This window comes from Phlebotomus papatasi, chromosome 1 (assembly GCF_024763615.1).
Source record: "Phlebotomus papatasi isolate M1 chromosome 1, Ppap_2.1, whole genome shotgun sequence".
NCBI lineage: Eukaryota > Metazoa > Arthropoda > Insecta > Diptera > Psychodidae > Phlebotomus > Phlebotomus papatasi.
Genome location: NC_077222.1, coordinates 65674913 through 65701673, shown reverse-complemented (window position 1 = coordinate 65701673; position 26761 = coordinate 65674913). Strand labels below are relative to the sequence as shown.

The window sequence follows — 26761 nt, the reverse complement described above, 5'->3', positions numbered from 1 at the left end:
CATTTCACTTATAATAATTTTCGCCGTTTTATTGTAAGTTTAGAGATCATTATACATTACAACATATATATACATACAATTTAATTTATTAATCATTCCTCACTTTATGTCTTCAATCATTTCTCGCTCTCACATCTGTCTGTTTCTTTTTTTTTGTAATTGTGTAGCCATAAAATTGCCATTAAACAATTTATTGGATACTTTTTTTTCTTCTTTGCCTTTAAATTTTTATTTCCTTTTTTTGAGACATTTTCACGCTCTGACATGATCACAATTTCCATTTTTCACCTCATTTTTCTTAAATATAAATTACTGGTTTTCTTGCATTTGTGCCATACATTTTTGCAAATGGAAAATTTTTATCGCTCCTGTGTTCTGTTTTTTTGTTTGCAATAATATAAAAATATTACGTTGGAATGGTAAATGAGATTGGGAATGCTTCTTATTTATTTAAATTGGATTTTTTTCTTGTTAAATAAATTCGATTAAAGTTTTTCTTTATCGCCTAAACACTAACTTTATATTTTTTTCTGTTTCTTATGCTGTTGCCTATTGAAAGCATTCTTCGTCCTCAGTAAATCCAATTCATATTTACACTACATTGTATATTAAATGTCCTTTTTTTATTCACCTAGGGTCTGTCTTTAAATTATATCATTCATTCAATTTAAAGTTATAGGTAAAATCTAAAGATCATTTTTTTTACAAATTTCCAAGTTTTCTCTAATCTATGAAGAATTTCTTTTTTTGCACAAAATATTACAATTTGCCGCGAAAAACGAGGAGCGGGTTGGGTTTTTCTTTCTTTTAAATTTATTTTTCTTAAAGAATTCAGTGGGATTCCTATTGCCTCAGGTCGTCGTCCATACGACATCTCTTTCGACCACTCTCACCCAAGTCCAGACTCTCTGAATCACTATCGATGGGTTCACTGCAATCACCATCACCATCCCCAAGTTCTTCCTGTTTTCGCTTAGCTGTGGCCATTTCTGCTGCATGCTTCTTACGCCACTTTGTCCGTCTGTTCTGAAACCACACCTGAAAGACAGAACAAGCAAATAAATGCGTGAGACAACATTGTAAAAAAGTTGTGTTAATTGAATCACATTTTATGGCATTAAACGAGATGGCAAATGTGGAAATTTTGTGAAATTAAAATACAGAAAGTGGGAGTGGAATGAGTAAAATATGATTGTATTTATCCTAGTACAGAGTTGAATTCCAATTGGAAATAGTTTTTTTTTAGATATGACAAATATTATTTATGAAGTACAGAAAGAATTTTAGTTGCATTTTATTATACAATTTCCTAACCGAAATTAAATTTGAAATATTTTCATCTGGTCAAACTTTCATACAATCACAGCGCCATCTAACGTTTAATCAGTGTTTCTTAATAGTTAATTTTGTAAGACACCCTGATAGTGCCAGTTTGTTGGTTTTTAATAAGAGGTTTGCTTATAATAAACATATTATCGAATTTTCTCATTATTATTTTATATTTACAAATTTTTTAAATATTTTCATCAAATGTATTATATTTTTTTGAATGAAATAAATCAGAAAATTATATTACTTTTTTTCTTTTAGAAGGATGAAGGCTCAGGTGAATATTAGATACATTGTGGTGCCTTTTGTACATTCTTATTTTTTCAATAGCCATCAATAATTCTAAATGAAAACCCTAATTTGTGTTTCGCACCAAAGATGAAAAATTGGATTTTCCACACATAATCTAGCATCTCAATGGGAAAGACGAATAGAAGTTTTACTATTGACATCTTTCATTGAGTCATGTAGTCACATGTAACAACATGTAGTCAAAATAAGTGAAAGTTTCTTCCCAGAATAGAAGTAAGCAACTTAATTTTGGAACGTTATGCCCTGTAGGGGAATTCTGTAACAGTATGACAATGCCATATGACAAAATTAAATCTTTTTTATACGGTAAATTCTGAAGAACCAGTCATAAATCCGGCTCATTTGAGTTACAAAAGGTTCATACAGCTCTTTACAATAGCCTTTCGATGCTCATTGGGCTTTTATGTTATTCTACTCCCGAATTTTACCACGAAACTTTGTCATATGGTATTGTCATACTGTTACAGAAATCCCCTTCTGGACAGACTTATGAATTAACCCTTTAAGGACGAATGGGACACCGGTGTCCCAAATACAAAAAGCACTACTATTGACTAGGGGAAACTGGGGCTCCACCAAACACGGGGTAGCACCAAACACTAATTTTTATTTCTAAACTACTTGGACTATATCGACCATTTCTTCGATGGACAAGCATCCCTATATTACCTATAAATTTCTATAGGCCTTGTCCTCAGAAGTCGAATATCTGATTAAAAGTTCGCAGTGTTTGGTGCTACCCCGTGTTTGGTGGTGCCCCATTTTCCCCTATAGAAAGTTATCATATCCTCTAAATAGTCTGAAAAAATAGTTTTTGTTTTTGAGACTCCGACCGGTGTCCCACTCGTCCTTAAAGGCTTGAGTTTGAACCGAGAGACGGCTTATTATTGGGAAATTGATGGGAATGTTGTAATTATTTTGGTTACAATAACGTTAAGCTGTTTCTCGGCTTAAGCCGTAGGTCTGTCTAACATAATTATAATAGAGAGTAAAAGAAAAGTGAGTACAAAGATCATGACCTCATATTACTCTCCCCTAAACAGGAGAATGAAGTTTTCCTAAGGTAAATTAAGCTAATTCAAAACCTGCTCTAAATGGAAATTTTTCGCTACTCCAAATGGAAACGTCATTGTTTTCACGATAAATACAGGTCTAAATTATTATTTTTATATATTTTCTATACCACAGTTTCATTATTTAGTTAATTTTTCTCCAAATAAAGCGGAAATCCATTCATATTCGCAAATTTTAATTTGTTAATTTCTCAGAAAAAATAAAAGTGTACCTTTTCACCATCGTATTTTTCATCGATTGATCATGTTTTCCAATGAAAAATACAATAATGTGACTGTTGTTTATTCGTTTTGTTTAACATTTATGTCATATTTTTGGCTAATTTTAGTTAAATTAAGTGCTAATCTTTATTGTTAACAGTACGTGAAGTTTTCAAATGAAATAATTACCCATTTCGTGAACAAAAAGGGGTTTTTCTGAAGTGTCTGCAAATGCTTCAATAGGAAACCTCGGAAATATGATTTTATGGAGAGATTTTTTTTATTGTTTTAGATGGGAAAGGAGAGCAGACGAGGAATGAGAACAAATCCTGCACTCAAGAGCAACTCAACAAGATTTTGGAAGCCTTTCGTCGCGGTTTCACTTACACTGTTTGTCTCCAATTAGAAACTTTCCCTTGTCTCTATTTGGATTAATTTGTTTCCAATAGAAGCATTTTGCACTTGTGTGTTTTTGTTGTATTTAAGAAGTTTTCAAATTATATTAAAAGAATTTTCACTAAACAGTAACATTCTAGAAGTGTCAAGGAGCAAATTTATGTAATTCTCTTCAGAAAAAATATGAACTTAATGTGTTGAATCTTCTGTCAAGGTTAAAGCGTCTGGAAATGGTTTTGAATTAGGACATTTACCCTATTTGTTTTGCATTCAAGATTTTGTGGTAGACACAATAAGAAATCGGTTAATTTATTATATCAAATAAATTGTATTAGTTAGTTACCTTCATATCAATACTTTATAAAACAACTCAATATTGAAATAAAAAATTTCAAAAATTATTTTTAGCCAAATTTTTTTAAAAAATTATATTTCTGTGATAATATTCTAAAATGTTTATTTACGAGAATGTGCATAATTTCGGACATGTTTCATATAAGTCCCAATTATGTTAAATGAAGTATTTTAAATCAAAATTGAATTTTTTGAATACCCATTTTTCAATAGTGTTGCTTAAAACCATAAAAAATATTTCCACAGATTTGTTGTCTCTGAATTTATTCTTAAATATACCTAAAATCGAATAAAAATATAGATATGTATTGTATAGCTCTGTGGGATACATCGGACACCAAGATCTTCATCATTTCTTGTCTTTTCTAAAGTATTTCAAAGTAGTGTTCAATATTACAAGCTGTCCAAAATTTGGGACAGTTCCCCTACTTATTTGAAAATCACAGACATGTGTATAATCAATTGTATTTTTGGATAATACATTAGAAATCTGATCCATTATAAATTTTTTTACCAAGTCGTGGTCAACTTATCACCAAATTTAAGTTTATTTTGCATTAACCGATTTTGAAATTTTCCATGTAATATTTATGAGATGGTAACAACAAATTTTTATAACATGTGATATGTAAAGTAATTTAATGGAAGGATTTCTAAAAGTTTAAGCTTTATGATGGTTTTATGTAAAGCGAGATTTTGACTTAACGTATTAAAAAAAAAACATTTAATCCTTTCTGAAACTTAAAATTGTATGGTCTGGTTTGAATAATGTTTAACCTTTAGATAAAAATGGTAAAATAGTAAATCATAACGGGTAATGAAGATTTTGAATAATCTTACCATGGAAGTTTACCGTTTATTATAAAATATTTTTAATCAAAGCCTAAAATTAGAAGTTCTAAATATTATTTAAAAAAAAAAAACTTTTACAAAAATTTACTATCGATAAATAATGCACGATTATTACTCTTAATCTATATTCTAAGAGAGTGTCAACTCTTGGACAGGGTGGCAATTTAGAGAAAACCACCGGGGAGCAACTTTTTAGTCCCCAATGGTGAGATGTGGTGTAAAATGAGAATCACACACGAGTTTGCCTTAAAAGTCACCCAAAATATTGCCCAGGGAGAAGAATGTTAGCCGAGTGGTTGCCAGAGGAGGTTACTGTGGCAGATTTCAGTCGCAGCTGCGGCCCAAGATAATGTTCAGAAAACCACCCTTAATGATGTACGTACAGTCTGTTGAAAATTTACGAATTTCATATTTTGCAGTTATGAAATTGACATTCGGCTCTCACTCAGGCTCCCATCATTTCTCAATGGTCGGGATGCAGAGGAATATGATGTTATAATTGGGGTTGGGAAAGATAGAAGAAAGCGGGTGGTATGGGTGGGATGTACAACCCACTGGAGAAATTAATTGATTGTGTACAATTTGAGACATTTGAGCATTTGGACTATTTGTTGCCCTCTTTCTCTCTTTTGTCGGGAGGCATTTTTCAGTGTTTGCGCTAACCCCTTTTGGAATGTCCTGTTTATACATTATTAATGATGAACATTAATAACGTTTATTTGAGATTAAATAAGGCAACACAGGCCACAGAGCTTTATCGAGGATTTTCTTCACAAAGATTTCACCCCTATCACAATTTACCAAAGAAACTGAAGAAGGTCATTAAAATGCGGAAAATGGAATAACTGGTGGATTTAATAAATGTTCCTTTAACAATATTTTGTGAAATTGTTTTCCATTTGTTTTACTAAATTTTCCTCTCCTAAAAGAAGGTTTTCTGTTTTTATTTGAGTTGGTCTATCTCTCTTGAGTGAAATATCGCCAAAAAAATAAGTTTTATTGGCCCTCCGAGATAAAAAAAAACATTTTTGATGTTTTGTGTATCATGAAGTTTTGATGAAATAAACCTCTCCAAAGAACAAAAATATAACTTTAAAAGGGTTGTTTTTGCACTCATTTCATTTACTCCTTTCTTATATTTTTTTCTCTCTTTTATTTTATGTCCTCTTTCGTGCTCGGTATCCTCAGAAGAGATGAGTTAGAATTTAATTAAAAAAAGTACCATTGTGCATGTTTTACCGGTATCTCTCTCATCTGAATGGTGGACACACGGCCAGAAAAATCGTAGATGGGACTTTTTCGTGCCAGAAGGGGTTGATGATGTCCCTATGCGGTTGGGGAAGGGGGTGGATGCTTGAAACTGTGATATTTAATTTTTTATGCCATTTTTATGCTCAACCTCCACCAAATTATTATTCTTTCTCTCGGATTCCAACCCTTCGAGTCCATCCCCATTCTTGTGCAATTTGTGCAAGAAGTACCACTCTCTTTGTGTTTTTTTTTAATCTCTTTATGCTAATAGATTCCACCTTTCTCTGCCCATGAACAAAAACATTCAAAAGGTATAGAGAAAAAAATCATGGAGAAAAATTCTGTTATAATTGTTGAAAATTAAAATAAATTGCAGATGGTGGAATTACATCTCTCGAACAAATTTCATATCAGTTGACAATCTTGGGGTATTTTACAATGTAATTTCATTTGGAAAATCACACTTCGGAAGTTCCTCTTCACCCTCCAATTAATTTTCATTTGTGCCCCCGGGGAGGGGTAGTTGGAAGAGATTAAAATTAATATTGTACTCACGCAAGAGGATTTTAATTATGCGACACACAATTATCCCTCAAATGGCATGAAAAAGGACAATCTTTTGCCACAGTTAAATTATTTTCACTGCCGCAGCATCGTTTCCTACAACATAATTATACTCTTGCATTTTTGAATACCTCTTCCTGGTGAGATTTTCATGTTCTATCCAGTAATTGGATTTGAATTCAATGGCATTAATCCTTTGCTTTGGCGAAATTATTTTCAAGGATAATTCGGTGAGGGTTAAACTTAGACAAAGTGCAGATTTTACAGCATTTTCCGCCATAAATCACTCAAAATAAAACCAGTTATAGTCAAGTGTGCTAATCCGGGCGCTTCGCTATCTCGATCATTTATGACTAATCCACTTAAAATAATATTATTATTTTTTTTCCGTAATATAGTCACTACAATAACATACTATAACTATTCAAGTTTGAGAAAAAGCAAAAATAATATTTTTATTCATTAAATAAGTGAGTGTAATCGACTCATTTCAATCTTGTGCCAGCTGGATTCTTCACTAAAAATTTTCTAGCAGTGATATTTTCGCTAATGACAGCTGGTTGATTGAAAACATTTATTGTTTTTTCCTTGTGAAAAAAGTATTTTAAAGGTTTAATTAAAAGTAAATTAGCGAAAAGGCGACCTAGTTAGTGCATGCTGACTTATTTCAGTATTATCATTATTTTATAAATTTTCTTTAATATTTTTGATATTTTATTTATATTATGTCTCTGAATGAAACAGTGAATAATTCTATGGATTTAGAAGAAGTGAAAAAGAATTTCATCACTCCAAAAACAAGCCTTTAAGTAGCACCTTCGGAAAACGATCCAGTTACCCCACCTTACTATATATATATATTAATAAATACATCAGTAAATATTAAATAGTTAAATATGTTAAATATTATCTAAAACTGCCCCATTTTTCTGGTTCCCTACTTATACCTTACAGTGAATGATCATCTTTTAAATAACTCAGTGTTCACAGAAAAATTTAATACAATTTATTAAAGACCGGAAGTCTGTATCTCTTACCGTTTGACCCCCAATTGTGTTACAAGTTTAAAAAAAACTCGAATGTATAACTGCCTCTCTTTGAGTTCGTGCAGTGAAATATTACTAAATACTATGATTTTTAATAAAAAAAAAGGGATAGCGAAGCGTTCCATGCTTTGCGAAGTGCTCGAACTCGTGATTTAGATACTATACTTTAAGAGTACTTTAGCATTAATTACCAATTCACAATCGCTTTCAACTGGTTTAATAATCGTTTAAAAAGTCGCCCAGAAAAGCATACGAAGAGATACGATCGAATTTCGAATAAAAAATTCTTTATCGGTTCATAACCGGCTTAGGGGAAGGGCTCATAATTTTGTCCAGTTTCTTATTTTGAACACTTTGAGGATAAAACTGGACACTTGAAATAAATTGATTAAATTTATGGATTTTCATTCCAATATTTGATGAATAATGAATTCTATCTAAATATTTGTTCTTTTTGGGAGATTTTAACATAAAATACGTTAAATTTTGAATATGATTTGAGTTGAAATTGGTTTGTTGAAAATTCAGTGTGAGCAATTGCTTACGAGAAATATGACAGAACTTCGTGTTTACTTCAGTCTTAATTAGCTGTGGCGAAGGACTAACAATGTTTCTTTGCTTTTTTTGAGTGATATTATTGAATATTCATTGAATATTGTGTTGATTCACGTTACTGATGATTTGTACATTTGACCTGAAGTGAGATTTGCCTTGTGAATTATATTTTTCGTGTGAAAAATGGGAAATGTTTTAAGACATTCACCAGTGAGGTGATAGTCCTTATTTTGGACAGGTGTTTTTCTCTCGAAATTTCGTGAAGTTTTAGCTTTTGTGATGACTACGTTGCACAAATGCCTGGAGAAACAAAGGAGCATCATCTCTACGAAAGAGATGTAGCGAGAAAAGCCTTGAAAGGCTCCGGGAAAGGCCAGGGAATGAGCAAATCCGCACGTACTTGGAGTACCGAAGTCAACTCACTTTAATGAATGATATGGAAAGTTTCCGGGCTCCATGTGACATTCAACATTTCCCTTATATGAACAGGAAAAGGAATTGGTAAGATTGGTTCATGAAATGAAGAACAATGGGCATCTAATCCGCCTGGATTAGCTGTCCAAATTTACAGCCAAGTTGTCCAAATTAATAACCAAGTTGTCCAAATTAATAACCAAGTTGTCCAAAATAAGAGTCAAATTCACCTCTACATATCAATTCATTTTTAAATGTGTTAAAACTAATTTTAGTAAAAACAAAGACAATAAACCATTGCCAAGTTTCTAAACAACCCTTCTGAAAAGAGAGTAACAAAAAAAGTCAATTAGTATTGAAAATATCGCACTTCAAACTTGGAACATCTATGCTTATAAGCAGACTGTCCCAAATTATGAGCCTTTACCCTAATTCTGGTTCGTGACCGATTGAAAATGGTTTGGCTTATTAAAATTTCGAACACCTTTCTAACGAATCCAAATATGACCGTATTCGTTTGAGAAATAAGGTGTCTAGAGAATTCTTAACTTTTGACCTTGATAAACGGTTCTTAGAAACGATTTAAGGACATTTTTGAATATGGACGTGTGTTTTCGAGCAATCTAAAAGCATGGTTTTGAAGGAGTAGAGAAAGGATGGGGGAAAATAAAGAGAATAAAGTCCTTGGTTCGACTTATTGGGGGGTCCCCGAAGTCGACTATCTCCTGACGACCGCTCGTGACCGTTATTAACTTTAACTTGAAATGTCATTGAGATTACATGTGTAGCAGCAAGCACTAATTTGGTGTTGCTAACTACACTTACTTTTCTTGCAGTGTAAGAAATATATTAATAAATTGTTTATGTAACTATTTTCTTCTCAGCACTTTTACATCCCTAGGAATTCAATTTCCAAACTGCACATGATAATAATATTTCTGAGTCAAAGTATAATTTGTGCATTCTTTTCAATCAATCCCGAGCACGTTACATCCGCAATGATATTTTTGCCACAGTGTTCTCTTGCTCATCAAAGGCTCTGTCAGCAGAAATGTTTCAATCTTTGCTTCGTAATCCATTCAATTTTTGGGGGCTGAAGGGAAGATTGAAGGGGCTTCCCACTATTCGACCATATAGCAATTCCCCCGGATGCTGAGCCAAATGCCTGGCTCACCCTCTATGGCGCTTCATTTTATTTTACGACGTGCCTTGTGTATAGTTTTGCACATTTTTTCGATGTGTTTTATGGTTTCATGGCGATTTTAAATCAAATTTGATATGCGATCGGAATATTGATAGCTGATATCGTGGAAATTATGTATTATCTTCCCTGGGTTGCCCCTTTTTTGCTGCTTCCTCGACTCCTCCTGCCCCCACGATGATTTGCTGCCAAATGATTTATCCCATCTCGTATATTTAGCTGATGTCCAATGAAATATTTCTCCTGCATGGATTGTTGTTTACCATCCGACACCATCGAAATACGAGCACGAATTTGGTAGAAGAAGAAAAAAAATGGGGATGAGGTGGATTTCTGAATCCAAAATATCGAATGAATTGTTTCGTATTCCGAACTTGATTCATGCCTTTTACCAGAGAGCACAACCACAAAAATCTCGCGAAGAAATACAAATCATTCACATTTTCCGACTGCCAATTTTATCCTCCAATTTGCCCCCATCTTGTAGCACAAAAAGTACCAAAAATTATCTCAACCACATCATACTCCTCATCCTCACCAAAACTTCCATATCTCTGGCGCAAGATTTCCGGGAGTGAGCAAAGTGCTGCGTAATTTATAAATCCTTCTCCTCCATCACAGACAATTGCATTGGTGAGGAGCGCCAACATGACTCTCAAAGAGCACGATAACACTCGGTGGTCGATCCCGGGAGAACACATTTGCCAAACTGGGAATTTTAAATCTCTATCTGATTGAGGGGTGTGTGGCACGACACCCCATTGAGAATCATCAGTTTTGAGGGGCTTTTACGCTTTGACGCTTAGCTCTTTGCTTCCCGGAAAAGTCATCTATCTAATGTGTTAGGGTGTTTTTTTTTAGGATTTGGTTCATCAGGAAGAATTTTAAATCGTCACCACTTGCTTCCTCCGCAGAATCAAATTAACCCAGAAGATTAAATTGACCGAATCAAATGTTGCAGGCTCCGTTTTGAACTCTCAAATTGAGATCAAAGATAGAGAATTAACGAGTGTGTTGCAATATATTTGAAAATGATACCAAATTGATATAAACCAGGGATAATCTTTATGGTAAAACAAGTAATAAATCTTTAAATACTGGTCCATGACTTAAACTGACTAGTTTTAAAACTTAAAGATAATAATTGTTATGGGGTTCATAGATCTAGATGATACTATTTTTCTTTATGGTTTTTGAGGAACTAGTAAGGTCTGTTTTAATATTGTGGAACGTAGTCATGTATTCAGAAGAGCTGAATAGGGTCGAAGGAACACCTGTTCGACAAGGAACACTTATCGACATTTTGCAATTTCCTCGAAATATTATATTGAAATTTATTTAATGTACCCAATAAAATGCAAGTCTCATGACGTTTTCTTATCAATCTATACCTTTTCCTGTAAAGTCCAAAATAAACACAGGGATCTGCTTAGGGATCAGCTCGAAAAATGGGGATTGGTGTCAATACACTCAGGGATCAGATCATAATTAGGGGGATCAAGCTAAGCTTCTAAATTCACGAGGTCTAGTGAAATTTACGAGGTTTAGCAGCATCAGCACCATGGCACAGCACTGCAGTGCTGAAAATAAAAAGCTTCACTTTGGGTATTTTTTGGGTACTTTGTGAAATGTCAATTTGACGAAAAAAAAAAACACGGACAGTAATGGTACGCAATGTCGCAAAATCTTAAAATGCATTGAGATTGGAGAAATGGGACGGTCAGAATGCTCCTATTTGTATGAAAAATGCATTGATATTGCATTTAAAAGGTGTTTCCGCAATCAAAATGTACACATTTAATGAAAATTTATGCAAAAACGCTAATCCTTAATCCTAAATCCTAAATGTATGGTACTTTATGTTGATCTTTTACCGCCAAATTTTTGGAGCTGAGTATTCTCGAGGATCAGCCTGTATCTATTTTCGGCATAAAGATAGGTGTTTAAGTTTCTTACGCTAAATGGTACACAATAGGGTTCAATAGGTCAGGAAACGATTTCTAAAAGTGCGAATAGGTGTTCCATCGGCCCTACACATGAATGATTTCTAATGAATGTTTGATTAAGTGTTGGCTAAAAGGAAAAAGGAAAACAGTTGTCTTTTTGCACAAAATATTCTTGACGTTCGAAAAATTCAAACAAAATTTCTAATTTTCGTACTAAATACGAAAGTAAGGAGTTATAAAAGAAATTACTGAGTCTCTCAGTGATTACGAAGGGATTTTCTAAAATAAAACAGAAATATTATGAGAAAGAAATTGCTTTGATTTTTCCAACAACCAGAGTACACCGACACAGTTGGTACTCGATACATTTTGAAATTCGAACATGAAATAAATACTACAGTAACCAGTTAAATATTTAGCTAAAGATCACATTTTTTATTGCTTCATCCATATGTGAGGCTTAAAAAATTCTAAGGTCAGCTTCTAAAAATATAAAGACATTTTTACTGCGTGTTTTGTCCGCATGATGGTCAAAGAATTTCCAGTTCGAATTTCTAAGTTTCTCCAGCGTCAAATGTATCTGTTTTTACTTTGTTGTAGTGGATAAATCAAAGCAAAAAGACTCATTTTATTATAATTTCCCTAATATTCCTTAAGAATATTTTTAACAGTCTTTTTAGTGTGATTATTTACCCATCCCCGTCACGTGTGAAAATTTAGTTCGAAAATTCGAAACTGATTTTGAATTCTTCGAACATCAACGACTTTTAGTGGAAATAAAGGTCCATTTATCTTTTATCCGGGACACTATTTTAAAATAAAATTCCATTTATGATTGGAAAGTAATACAGGTTATCGACTTTTGAAGTCAAACTAGAAAAAGATTGATTTTGTTATGTCCAATTTTTCGACCTTTAGGATTATAAGACACCGAAAAAATACAAAAGTCATAATGGTTAGTATTTATATCGAATTTTTAAATTATAAAACTTGCATTTGCGGTGTATGAATTCGTGAAATCTTATTAGAAAAGGAGGAAAAGGATGATAAAAAAAAACTTTAGAATCTTATGGACAACTCAGATATGGTTTAAATTGATTACGCATCAGTTTTATTTTGCTATAGACCACAATCTTTCCATACACAAGTAGAGTTTGAAAAATTCTAAGATATATTTGAAGACCCAAAAAGAGACATTCTTCTTGATAATTCCGCAAGGTGGCTGAAGTACATTCTGTTCGAATTTTCGAAGTGCTCAAGTGTCAAAATGTCTAGATTCTTCACTTTGTTGTGAGGAAAAACACAAAAAACGATGCTTACTACTTATGTCCTATTACTTAATCACTCCATAATCACTGAGTAACTCTTTTGCGAGAGTTTTAGTGTGATGCTTTATAAATTTTCCCCACTTTGTGCGAAAATTTTGTGTGGAAATTCGGAACTGATTTTGAATTTTTCGAATATCAACGACTTTTTGCGTTAATAGAGTTCCATTTACTTTTTATCCAAGACACTATTGGAGAATCAAACTCTACTTGTGTTTGCTCCCAAACTCTTTTTACAGTTTACCAATGTTTTGTGAATCATTAACTAACAAATAAAAAGCAGATATCTCTATCATTCTTATTAAAAAAAAAACTTGAATGATTTTATTGTAATTATTTTTCGAAGCTTTTTGCAATGTAGATAGATGTACATATAAGTACAGAGCATGATCTTGTGTATAGTCAAACACAAAATAACTAGCCTTTGAAGGTTGGAAGTCCATTGAATAATGACTGTTAAAATTGATTGAGTACCAGCTGGTTGCAGCAATGAAAATATTTATCTCAATTCCTGTATCAAAAGCTTCATACAGAAATTTAAATTTTATTATACGATGTAAATTCAAAATTGTTTTACTCCCCTATAACATGTAAATATAAAATCGGAAAGTTGTAACAAGTCTGAGATGAGCTGTAGCTATAATATCCACTTCATTGCACCAATGATTATTTATCACTCTGTCAATTGATTATTGAAATGGCAGAACATTGATGAAACCCTATGTAACATTAAGAACCCCTTAATCGAGCACTTGCATTAAATCCCAACCCCCTTGTATCACTTTTAATGCAATTAAGTGCGCGATTCTCTTGGAGATGACCAATTTTTGTATCTAGTCGGGGTATGTTTTTATAGTAAATAATTTCATTAGAATATCCTGAGTAAGTTGAGGCATCATTAATCTGTATTACATTTTACAATATCATACACTTAATGGAGCATAATTGTATGCCTGAGGGGCAAAAATTATGAGTTTAACTTGAAAGATAGTAAAAAGTTCAGTGATTTTCTTTTCATCACAAAAGTCTCCATCATTTGACCCAACAAAGGTGATGGAATTTCAGTGGAGACTCTGAAGGAGACACATTCTGACGTTTCTTTTTCTTATTTTCTTTTTGTGATACCTGGGTGTATTAACAATAAATGATGACTTTTATTTACAAGAGACCCCTCTTTCTGTGAATTGTTAAAATGATATATGATGGAAGCACGAATGTCTTACACAAAAGCTCACCGAATTTCACACAGATTTTGATGTGAGAAGTAAATCACCTTAATGAATTGGGATTTAATTGAATTTTTATGATGAAGAGTCTAGAGTTGTGGTAGTGAAGAGAAAACGAAAAGCTTTGCGGTTGGTTTTTATCCCAAAAAAAAAGAATTTAAACAATAAATGTCATGCCAGGAGGCGAATAGAAGAGCGAAAGAGACCAAATAATGGAGTTGAATGGCGTCAGGGAAAATCATCAGTGCCCCTTTTTCCAACCCCAACACATGGTTGAAAAAGGGGGTGTTAACGCGCATTGTGCAGCTTTTATTCTCCCCCCAATAGATGAATTTTCCTGCCACTCTCGAGAGCTGCTCGACGATCTCTCAAAAGAGCACCATTGAGAGAATTCCGTGAAGGGATTTTTGTGGTAAAAGCCAGAATGTTCCAGGATATTTTAAGGGTAGGAGAAGATGAAAGACGATTCGTACACGGAAAGCAGCCTGGAAAAGTGCCCGAGAAAAAAAGGGGTGGAAAAAGATTTACCGACACTGTTACATCTAACCACAATGCGGTTGTGTCATTTTTCAATTGCAACGCATTTTCCATAGTAAAATTGCAGTAAGAGCTCGAAGGACCAACAATCTCCCTTATCTTCCCAATGAAAACAACCCAACTCATCTTTATGGCTGTATGATTTTTAATAATCGTGCTGTTTTGGTTGAAAAAAAACTCCAGCACATGAATGAATTTCTGTTGAACCCATATAAATAACGCATCCAAATTTGCATTTTGTGGCTTTTTTTCCGCAAATCCCCCTCCTACAAGTACAGAAAACGATTGCAGGGATTGGAATGAAAAAAAAATTGTAGGTCGTATAGTGGAAAATTGCAAAGATTTATGGAAATTAAATCACTATACTCGGATATCCACGTAAAATGCTGATTTTCTGCGTCAAATTTCGATATTCAATTTTTTCCCTTATCGAGATAGCGTCGCGAATTTTAATTGGATGTGAGATACTGGGAACAATAAAAAATGCCCTATGCCGTGGTATACGACACAATTTTGCTGGGAAATAATTTTTCAAATGGTCCAAAATTGACCACATTCGAGCCTGATATCTCTGAACTTTGGGGTATTCTGTTTGGGTTTTTTTTTGAGGGGGTTGGGATTTTATGGATGGCGGAAAATAGCGAGTTGGATAAAAATTCCCAAGAGGATGGGTGAATTTTAAAAATATATGCGATGGTAGAATATGATACAGTGTGTCATGTTCAACTGTATAAATTGCATGGGAAAAAGAATGCTTTCTGTGATGATGGTTCATTTTGGACTTTGCAAAAAAAAAGTTGTTTGTAGGGATGCAACTATGCACTTTTATAGTTTTATAGATAATTATTTAATAAGAAAAACAGATTTGACTAAATTCTCTTAGTAAGTTTTGCATTAAGATAAAATGAATAGTTACTAAAATTGGTGATGAAATCCTGTTAGGAAAAGACGAGAAAATTGAGACACTTCAACTTTCTTATGCAAATCCATTTTGAAATACACAAAATTGTGTTTAAGCTAAATTATGCCTGTTTTACATTTTTTCTGTGTGAATTTTTCAAAAGATATATTCAAATTCTATAAAGAAAAACAATGTTTTTAGTAAGAAAGTACGACAGGCTCTCTTTTTCTTCTGTACAAAAACTTAAACCTTTTTGAAGAATTGTGAGAAAAATAAAATAAATATTCCACCATGAAAATTAGATTGCACCTTAATGCTATTATAATTGGAATTCATGAGTGTTACAACTTCAAATGAAGATAAATAGGGTAAGTGTGCCAAATTTCGGCATAGTTGCATGCAAGCGCCAAGGCCTCAAGTTTTAAATGCAATATTATTAATACAAATTGAATATTTTTATTACTTCTTTTTAAGGAGTGTTGCTTGGAACCCTGTAGACAGTTTATCGTCTTTATTCACTCTAAAATCATTCTTAATACATTTTAAAATAAATAAAAATGTTGACATAGCTTTGGTGCCTTATTTCGGCCACCTTCATTCTCATAGTTCTTTGCCCATCGGAAATTCTTCAAATGTCTTTTTATATCATCTTGTTTGTGGAATCTGCATTTTTTGTTATTCTTTTGCACTGTATAATCTCTAGAGTATGTAAAAACCAAAAATTCATGAAAATTCAAGGAACAAAAAATATGGCCGGAATTGCAATCTGGACGGAATTTGACAAACTTACCATATCTAAATCAGGAACAGATTACATTATTTTCTGCAAAAGCCAATTCATTTTATAGAAATTTTTAACACTTTATTAATTTGTAAAACAAATTGTTATTAATAAAAAAATAATTCACATAAGACTTCAGGTTTACAAATTAATATTCAAAAAAGTTTAAGGGATTTTGAAAATTGAATTATCACAGATAAACATATTTTGTAAAATTGTTCGTAAATGTTTGTGAATTCCTAACATAACTCACAAACGAGTTTGTAAAAATTTGTAGTAATTTCATAAACATTGTTCGTAACATAATCACTTGACGAGAATTTTTTGTTCTCTTACAAACATTTGTTCGTAAATATTCGTAAACATACAAAAAATGTTCGTAAAATTTTGTCATTTGTTCGTAAATTTTTGGTTTGTCTGGCAAACAAAACTTTTACGATCTTATTTGTAGGTTATACGATTTACGAACATTTCGTAAGTCCCCTAATAAGAATTCACAAATATTATATTTACGAAATATTTTTTTTTCTATGTAAAAAAGCCTTAGTTTTTACGTACCTGTTTTACTTTTTAAATTAATACAAAATTATTTTTTAATATACTTTTTCAAATGAAACATTCTCAAAGATTTTTCAAAAAAGTCGTATTCAAATTGAAAATTAATTTACGAAACTTTATACTTGATATTTTTGAACACATATTATTGACAATTAGAATCATTATGAAATATACATTCGATATACGTGAGATTACGTTCGCAAACGTTACCTCAGAAAGACAACGAATTTTTATCACTTTTTATAAGCGAAATAACATATTTTTAGAAAATAATGGAATTGATTCTTAACTGCTTCTTTTTGCACTACATAATATATAATTGGGATGGGAATCGAAGAAGGAAGTCTTTCGTGCCACTTAATTGTATTGAGTGTGAAAATCAATTAAATGAATGCAATTGCTTGAATTGGCTCTAGAGCACATCAATAAACACATAATAAGCCTCTGGAAATCATGATTTCCGTCCACTCACACCAGGCATTTCACTTAATTGAGACTCACCCCTTGGGTTGCTGGTGAATCTAAATCCTATAAATTAACTTCTCCACCATGCATTTCCGCCTTAAGAGACATACCGAGCGGAACAATAGGGACAAGAGGGTTTTATATATAGAAATGTGCCAAAAAAGACACCCTGTCTTTTGTGTACAAGATTCTCCCGCAACTTTAGCTCTAACTTTTCAAGGCAAATCACCCTCGATGATCCTTTTCTGTGCACTTAAATGTTGCTAAATTAAGCGTTTCACTTACATGAGTAAACTAAGAGTCAACAGACCACCCTCTCTATTTTCCACCCTCTTTGTCACAGACATCGAGGGGACGACAATAAATCGCCTTCAAATAAGATCAAGTCATTCTAATTTACAAAAGCAGTAAACCAATTGAACATTTTACAGAATCAAACCCAAAAAAAAAACCCTGGGGCAGAGACACAGTGTCTCAAGAGAGAAAATTAATTACAAAGATGGAATAATCATAAAAGGATTTTGGTCAGTGGGGCACTATGGGATGTTTGTCGATTGTGGATAGAAAGATCAGTAGAAACCACTAATGAAATGCCTAAGAAAACCTTAATCTCAAAGACAAATATCAAGTGTTACGCTGAGAGAATAATTCTTCCAACTTATGCATTGGCTATATCTCAGAATTACGTTATATTCTTAAGATTATTGGATTGTGTTTTCCACAAAACCCAGTCAATGTGCTTAGAAGTTTTAAGGTTTGTTATTAATAACATTTTCGTCACAGAAAAAAATATAGAAAAGTTTTAATGGAAAAATGTCTCAGTTTAAGCAAACATTATATTTATAAATAATAATGCGAGGACGATATGTTCTATGACTATATTTATAGTCATTTTTAATAATCATAGCTATTGTGCTGGTATGGAACATTCAATCATCTCCAATCGGTCTCATGTAGCGTATATTGAACATCCAAATAATAATTTATTATTAATATACCGAGATCGAGACATTTTTTGGTATAACAATGTATAATTATTACAACATGCCTAGTATCTTCTGATCATAGATCACCCAGGAACGCTTTCCCCCGTAGTGAAAGCTTCTTCCATACCCCCGGAGTTTTCTTGAACAGAGGTGGTGCATTTACGTTTTATCACATGTGAAAATATCTTTTTCTAGACAGTTGCTTGAACCGGGCGGGACTCGAACTCACAGCTGTGATAGTCGAACCAGAGATTTTATACGCACAAAATCCAACAGCCTTACCTATTTCGCCACTGAGATCCCCATCAAAATAATTAACCGTATCTTAAAACGAGATATCTTCACATTTTTAAGCTTAATAGTGCTATTCCAATGAAAAATGAAAAGGGAAAAACTTGTCTTGAACATTTTTTAGTACTTTATACTGTTCTCAAGTGCTTCTGTATTATCGACTTTTCTTTATGTAGGCTCCTGTTCCGACTGATGGTTCCTCTAGTTCTAAAATCAGCAAACAGTCGTAACAGAAATCAATACAGAGAAAGTCGATTATGTAGAAGCACTTGAGAGCAGTAAAGTGATAAAAAACATGTTAATTTTTCATTAGAATAGAACCAGAATTCCTTGTGTCCATTAAGGCGTCTACACATTGAGAAGAATTTTTGTCAAAAATTGCGTTTTTGACAGAAATTTGACGTTTCCCCCTACAAGGCTGCAGGGAATTTCCTTCAAAAAAGCAATTTTTGACAAAAATTGCTCCCAATGTGTAGAGGCCATTATATATGAGATAACTATATTTTATATAATCAGGTTTTGCCAAAACCGAATTTAAGCAGTTATTTTTATTTTTTGTTTTTAATTTACGAGTAGGCCAAAGGTGTCACTTTTTTAATCTTTTTCTGAAATGTCCTTAGAATAATCCCTGTTCATTATTCTATATCAAGATATTATTGGAAAACTAATTATGCATAAGCATTGTTAATTTTTTATATAAATTGCTATCGACTTTGGTCTAAAAACTGATTTTGAAATCAGAGAGTTATTACTCCTGTAAGCTACTACAAACTTTCTAATGGCTTTCTTATACAGGGATAGAATATCAAGCTCAAAAGGAATCAATCACATTTGAAAACATCATAAAAATAACAAAATTAACCAATCAAGTAGGGGAGACCGGGGTACCATTAGTCAGGGGTAGAATTAGACAATGCATTTTTCTCGTTGCCCTTAAAATGTACATTGAGCAAAGTATTTTTTAATAAATGTAGGAACACATCCACATATTCCCAGAAATGTTTATAAGTCTGATCCTGTTATCCTATAATTTAGAAGCATTTTTTATAAAATGTGTATAAAATTGTAATTTTGGTGTTATAGTTTTTGGCCTAGCATTTGGTTTTCTGAGTTTCTAGTCAAGATGTCATAGTTTTACCTCGCTTCTGGTTTAATAAAGTTAATTGAAAAATATTTTTCACTTGGATAATAATTATATTCTTTTTTATTTGAGATAATAAACACAGAAACAGCCATCGGGGAAGATGTAGCTACTTTTCCGTGGCGGGATAAAACTGTCAATGATTTTTCACTATTACCTGGATAATTGTTAGATGAAAAAGTACTATTGATATTCCAAGCAATGTCGACATTTAAATGAGCAAATTGTAAAATAGATTTTTTCAGGATGTTTGCATCAATTGTGTCTCAATTACAAGAATGTCATAAAAAATGCGGCTAAAGCCTTTTTCTTTTGGTTTAAGTGACATAGGGTAGAGTCAGCCCTTTTGGCCACCTAAAGTAAAATCACATTGTAAGGCAATTATGAGTTTATTTAGAACAGGAAAATGGGTGTTATTTCGTGACCTCTAATCTAACGAATCAGAAAACCATATTTGATTTTGCATCGACTTGATTAATTCTAAGTTATTGAAAGGAATTCACATGAAACCTCAAAGTGGCCAAAAGTACTTTCTCCATCCTATTTAGAATCAGTGGACTTCGGTGTATCAAGAAAAAAAAATTTGGTATCTCCAGTTTAAGATTTCGCATGGAAAACTGGTGGCAATTAGTACCCCAAAAGTGGCTATATCTACCCAAGCTGGGGTACTTGTAGCCAATGTGTCATACTTTTCATAATCCTCTCTAGAAAAACTCAAGGATTATACAGCCTTGAACTACACGATTTCATACAGCCAATATCCTAATGCTACTTATGAAACATAAAAACATTAAACGAACTTTATCGTTTTTTCACAAATCATGCAAGAAAAAAGCCTGATTTGCTGGCTAAAAGTACCCCGGGCTCCCCTATTAATTTGACCAAGACTCCAAGTCCTAAAAATAAATCTTAAAATGGCTAAAACTCACGTTCTGATTGTCAAAATTTGATCTTCGATAGGGCAAACGAAAGGTTTTATAAAAAAAAAACATCGTAACTTTAAATTGAAAGATAAGGTGAATTTAGGAAAAAAAATTGCACCAAATGCCATTTAAGTTTCATTTATTCAAGTTTTTCGGTCTCAAATTCTTGTCCCTCAATTTAAAATTAAAAATGCATATATTTTCGACTTAAAAACCCTCCGTGGATGCCTCTAAATCTTATGTACCATAAATTTATTTGGATTTTTGCTTTTAAAAAATGCGATCTCAAAAGTTCAATACATTTGAATTTTCTAAAATTATCCCATTTTATTTATATCCAAATTATTGATTGCTTTGAACTATTTCAAATTGGATGTGCAACAAATAGAACAATTCCCATTCCGCCAAACAAATCAATTGGACTCAAAATGTTCTATGTAGAAAGCTATTGGTGCGGAAATCTCGTGTTCTCTGGGCAAAGAGCCTCAAAATATGAGTGTGGGGTGGAAATAATTGCGTGCAAACATTTAGAGATTAATAAATCAGGGGCCAAATCATTTCATTACATTGATTAAATGGCGCTAAAGTGGAAAACACTGATGGGGATTTTGCTTATGGGAAATTGGTCTCATTGCTGCTGATCGCAAATCCTCCAATTGCGCCAACAACCATTGACACACATGAAGGGTCCCAGGGTATTCCAGTAAATTTAGCCTCCTTCTGCTTTCAGGACCTAAAAGCGCGTGCCTCTCAAGCTACGAATGTATTCTGGTTGGCGCTTGACGCCTGTTTATTGCGACATATGCGTCTATAATCTTTCGTAATACCATAATTGATACCCTTCGAGGCGCTTTTCCAGGGGCATATATACACCATGAAAATTTATATACAGCACTGGCTCATTGCATTTAATCATTTAGTCCCCCGGTAGACCAAGCAATTCAGGGATGGTGCTCTGCCTTTACTTCAGAGGTGGATATATTTGAAGTTGTGCCTCGGAAAATTGGGGTGTGTGGGATGTTTTGCATGCCGATTCTGAGAGGGTGAGGATATGGATGGATGTCGGAATAGGCTGTCAATAGCACGTGGTCAATGCCGACAGCATTTGATGGCAGTCAATCATTTTGATTGTATTTATGACGACACCGGACGACCAAAGGCGTCACAGCGGGTGGATGCTGGGTGGGCTTTTTCGCCTCCATTTAATCGATTTTGGAAACTATTTCTGGCACTTTGGTTGAATTTACTGCCAAAGAGACATCAATGACTTCTCCTGCACTTTCATATACCATGATTAACAATAAATTTTGATTGATTTATTGTGCCCCGTTTGATGGAAATACCATATACCTTTTTTTCCCTGCCCTGGCACTCAAATCCCTGAGACGCTTATCACATAAATCATCGCAATAACTCCTCAAACGCTCCTCAACGTAGATCAATTTTTTTTTCAAACTTCTACAGCTCATGAGATCCATTAAAAATCGCACCGTTTAGCCATTATGCATATCAAAATAGTCATATTTCTTCACGATAGAAAGAGTGACTAATTAACTGCCTCTACGGCATTTTATTGCCGCATTCACCCCCTCAGAATAGAATTGAAAGTATATGAGACTCTCCGTTTAACATATCATTTGTTCCGCATTTCATCTAATAAAGGGGATCGAGGATATCAATTTGTTGGAAAAGAAGAAAGCCAACCGACTGTTTAATATTTTCTAGTCATCCCTTGAGCCCAAAATCCCGCGAAAGAAGCCACTTTCTGGCTGTTAACACAGTAAATATAATCGATGGGATAAAAAAGGGGACAAGGACACTTTTGCCCAAATGTCCTCCATATGTGCACACAGGATTAAGGGATCAAATGTTCCACAGAAAATCACAGGAGAATTTTTATAGAAGGATGGGTCCCGGTCAAAATCCCGAAAGTCAAAATCCCGAACGCCAAAATCCCGAAAGCCAAAATCCCGAAAGCCAAAATCCAGAATTCTTAAAAGTGTCATAGCTACTCCCACGATTGCACCCGATATTAGGATATAAGATTGAAAAAACTAGATAAATATATTGATCTACTTATTTACATTTTTTAAGGATAGTACATCATAATAAATTTTGAGATTTTACTGTTTGAATCCTGAGAAAGCATTTTTTTAATACTAGAAAGTGTGCTAATACCTTTCTCTTTACCTAGAGGACAAACGTTTGCAGATACTAATTTGCAATTTGTAATGACCCGCCATAAGTTCAACTTCATTAGAAATATCGTAATTTATGTGCTAATTTAGACACAATGGTTTCATTCAGTAATAACTTTTCGAAGAGACAAAGCCACTCCATTCAAAGCCAAACCAAACCTATTCGAAAATCTACCGGAAGCCTAAATTGGAAGTTCGCGTACTCGCCGCTTTAGCGCTAATCATTCTGACATTTCAAATTTCGGTATTCTTGACGCTTCAATCGTCAACAATGCCAACAACAGCGTGCAAAAATTTGCTGCAAAAAGTGAATTTTTGTGTAGGTTTGTGGATTTTCAGGATGCAAGACCGTTTTAATTGCAATTCTATTCAAATAAATGTCCTTTTTATGAATTATTCAATTTTGTGAAACTTGTCAGTTTAAACGTTCGAACTTCCAACGGGGTGTTAGGTAAATTCTCTTTGATGGATATTTACCTTCGAATCTGTACGGGAAAAACCTCAAATCAGGAAGGTTATTATTGAACGAGAGGAATATGTTTCAGAGACTTAATAAATTAGAAACCGAGAAATTTAATCATATAGCTGCTTTCTCCGAAAATAGCTACAACGCAAATCTATATATAGCAGACTGTTCAAATGTTTCTATATCTCACTATTTTTCTAGGAGATAGGTAGGTACGGTAGGTCGGTGACAGCCAAAATCCCGAAAGCCAAAATCTCGAACGCCAAAATCCCGAAAAGGCCAAAATCCCGAAGGCCAAAATCCCGAATGTTCAAAATCCCGAAAGTCAAAATCCCGAACGCCAAAATCCCGAAAAGGCCAAAATCCCGAATGTTCAAAATCCCGAAAGCCAAAATCCCGAAAAGGCCAAAATCCCGAAGGCCAAAATCCCGAATGTTCAAAATCCCGAAAGCCAAAATCCTGAACGCCAAAATCCCGAAAAGGCCAAAATCCCGAATGTTCAAAATCCCGAAAGCCAAAATCCCGAAAAGGCCAAAATCCCGAAGGCCAAAATCCCGAATGTTCAAAATCCCGAAAGCCAAAATCCTGAACGCCAAAATCCCGAAAAGGCCAAAATCCCGAATGCCAAAATCCCGAAAGCCGAAATCCCGAATTCTTAAAAATGTCATGGCCACTCCCACGATTGCACCTGCGCTTGCTGGAAGTACCGGGACCCGTACTCAAATGGAATTGATCGATATAGAATGTGTTTTGATATTCAGAAGAAGAAAAGTGCGAAAGAGTAGGGTAGAAATGTGCAATACGCTTCAGAAAGAATGAGATGTGAATTTTGATTTTCAAAGTATTGAATTTGATCAATAGAAAATTCAAAACATTACAAAAACGTGTCTAATTTACATAATTTATCATACAAGAAGATTACACGGGAAATGAAAATCTTATAATTCACTTTTTGCAAAATCTACATAATTTAACTATACTTTTAAAAGTTCTAAATTAGGTATTGCCGAAATTTGTTTTTTGTTGCTCAAATTTATGTTTTTCTGCTCAACAGTGCTATAACGGGTCCCGGTCAAAATCCCGAACGCCACAATCCCGAAAGCCAAAATCCCGAACGCCAAAATCCCGAAACCCAAAATCCCGAATGGGCCAAAATCCCGAAAGCCAAAATCCCGAATTCTTAAAAGTGTCACAGCTACTCCCACGATTGTACCCGCGCTTGCTGGAGGCAAAGGGAAATCTTCTGTGTCTTGGGAAATTATTCTAAACATTTTCCTCCATATAATTTCATTCCTTTCAGGATTTTGAAAATTCGGGATTTTGGCTTTCGGGACTTTGGCTTTCGGGATTTTGGCCTTTTCGGGATGTTGGCGGTCGGGATTTTGGCTTTCGGGATTTTGGCTTTCGGGATTTTGGCTGCCACCGGCTATAACATATATTACACCCTTCAAATATTTCGATAGACGCAATATTTGCTATATAGGAGACAAAACAGTATCTTCGGACAACTCAAGCTTCGGACAATTTTTTTAATATATTCCTTAACCCCTTAAGCACAAGAGGGTTAAAAATTGGTGCTCAGAACGAATATTTTTTTATAGCTGAACAAAACGTAACTTTAGATGACCGTAGGAAAAAAGAAGTAAGTGAACGGTAACCCAATTGTCCTTAAAGAGTTAAGGAACGTCGGACTTTGGGAAAATTTACCTGTTTAAAACTTTAGTCGTCCGAAGGTATCGCATTTCGACTTTTTGGAAATAATAATATATTTCATATTAATTGAATTAATACTTCTTCATTTTATTTACCGGTTTAAATCCATGAATTTAACTACTCAAGTTTATATTATTTCAAAAAGTCTTTTAAGATGTTTTCATGGACATGATACGGAAATATAACTGCCGTATTGATATTCCTGAAATATTGCGACGATGAAAAGTTACACCCCCAGCCACATGTGTGACCAAAAGGAGGGATTTTTTCCACATTCACCCCCGAAAAAGTGTGGCGGATTTTTTTTGTGCCTATCAAGCATTTCACCACTTCATTTTAGATTCCCTACCCTTTAGGGCTTTGGACGCCCCATTATTTGTGGTATTATGCATGTCTTATTTATTGCCGAGAATGATAAATTGGTAAAAAAAAATTTGTGTTGTATTTTTTGCTGACCACAAACATTTATAGGTAGTCTTACCTTAACTTGAGATTCTGTCATTCCCAGGGCGTAGGCCAATTTAGCCCTTTCCGGACCGGCCAAGTATTTGGTCTGTTCGAAGGTCTTCTCCAGGGCGAAAATTTGCTGACCACTAAATGTAGGCCTCGTGTGTTTCTTCTTGCCATCTTTGTCGTGCTGCTGATGTGACTGGGAGAGACTTCCTGCCACTGCAAATGGGAAAGAGGAAAATTTAGCACAGCGCGGAGCAAATAAACAATTTAGCCTAAGTTGTCGTTGTGTGAAACATTATGAAATTGCAGGAAAACACAGAATACAATAGCAATAGTCATAAAATATCCGGATATATGCCCAAGTTACAAGAAGGGGAGAGATTGCTGTAATTCCATCGATGAAGTAAACACGAGGTGGAAAACCCAAAACATCATCTCCACTCAATCCACATGGTATTTTGTGCGTCAACCCCACATCTGCGCTCGCACGTTCCTTTTTTTCCATGCCGCCCTCCAACCCACATCCCAGGGGCTGGGAAAAGGCACCCTCGGTGATGCCTGGCATTTTTGCCACTCCTCCCCAAAATCTTTCCTTTTGGGGGGGTTTCATGGTAACATGAAGAAAATTGCACAAGAGCTCCTCTGACGACCAAAGAGGGAGAATGAAGAGACTGCGTGAACAAAAAAGACACCATGTATCTCCACCCTCGGCATTCCCGGCTCTTTTTTTCTGGTCTTCATGCCAAGTATTTATGCTCAACACACAATCCCCTACCATTTCCAGATGTGTAAGTCTTGGGGAAGGATAAAAAAATAATAAGGATTTTTTATCCTCAATTGAAACATAGGATTTAGAGATTTGAATTTAGCCTTTTTTATGTTATAAAATATTCTGATTCTCTGCATGGATTTTTTTTATTTTAGTATTTTGGAGAGGGAACAGTGTTTGCACAAAATTAATTTGAAAAAATGAGCACAACTTTTCGTCAAGTGTACATAAATATAATTCAATGAGGGGAGTTGTGAATTGTATAGATTTAAGATAATCTTATGTTTAATTATACAAAGAAATGTCTACTTCAGTATCTGAATATGAAAAGTCATATAGGGTAAAATTAAGAATTGTGAACAGCTCAATTCAGAGTTGAAACAACTTTCTTATAACTTCAAAGTACTAAAAAAAAAATTTTAGATTATCAAAATCGGAACATCCAAATTGGTTGTATCGTAAATATTGGAAATAGTACAAATTTTAAACGAGATACAATATTACTGCTGGAACACAGAGAGAGCATTTATATAA

The 26761-nt window shown here is 33.9% G+C and overlaps 1 protein-coding gene across 1 annotated transcript in view; it reads right to left on the bottom strand.

Annotated features, from left to right (window-relative positions):
- Positions 1–201: 201 nt before the first annotated feature.
- Positions 202–26761, bottom strand: part of LOC129803362 (homeotic protein antennapedia) — a 48973-nt gene continuing 22413 nt past the window's right edge. The window contains exons 4-5 of the mRNA XM_055849886.1: positions 25487–25674; positions 202–1038 (exon numbers count right to left, since the gene is read on the bottom strand). Coding sequence (XP_055705861.1) covers positions 844–1038; positions 25487–25674 — 383 coding nt within the window. The 3' untranslated portion in view covers positions 202–843. The remainder of the gene's footprint in view (positions 1039–25486; positions 25675–26761) is intronic.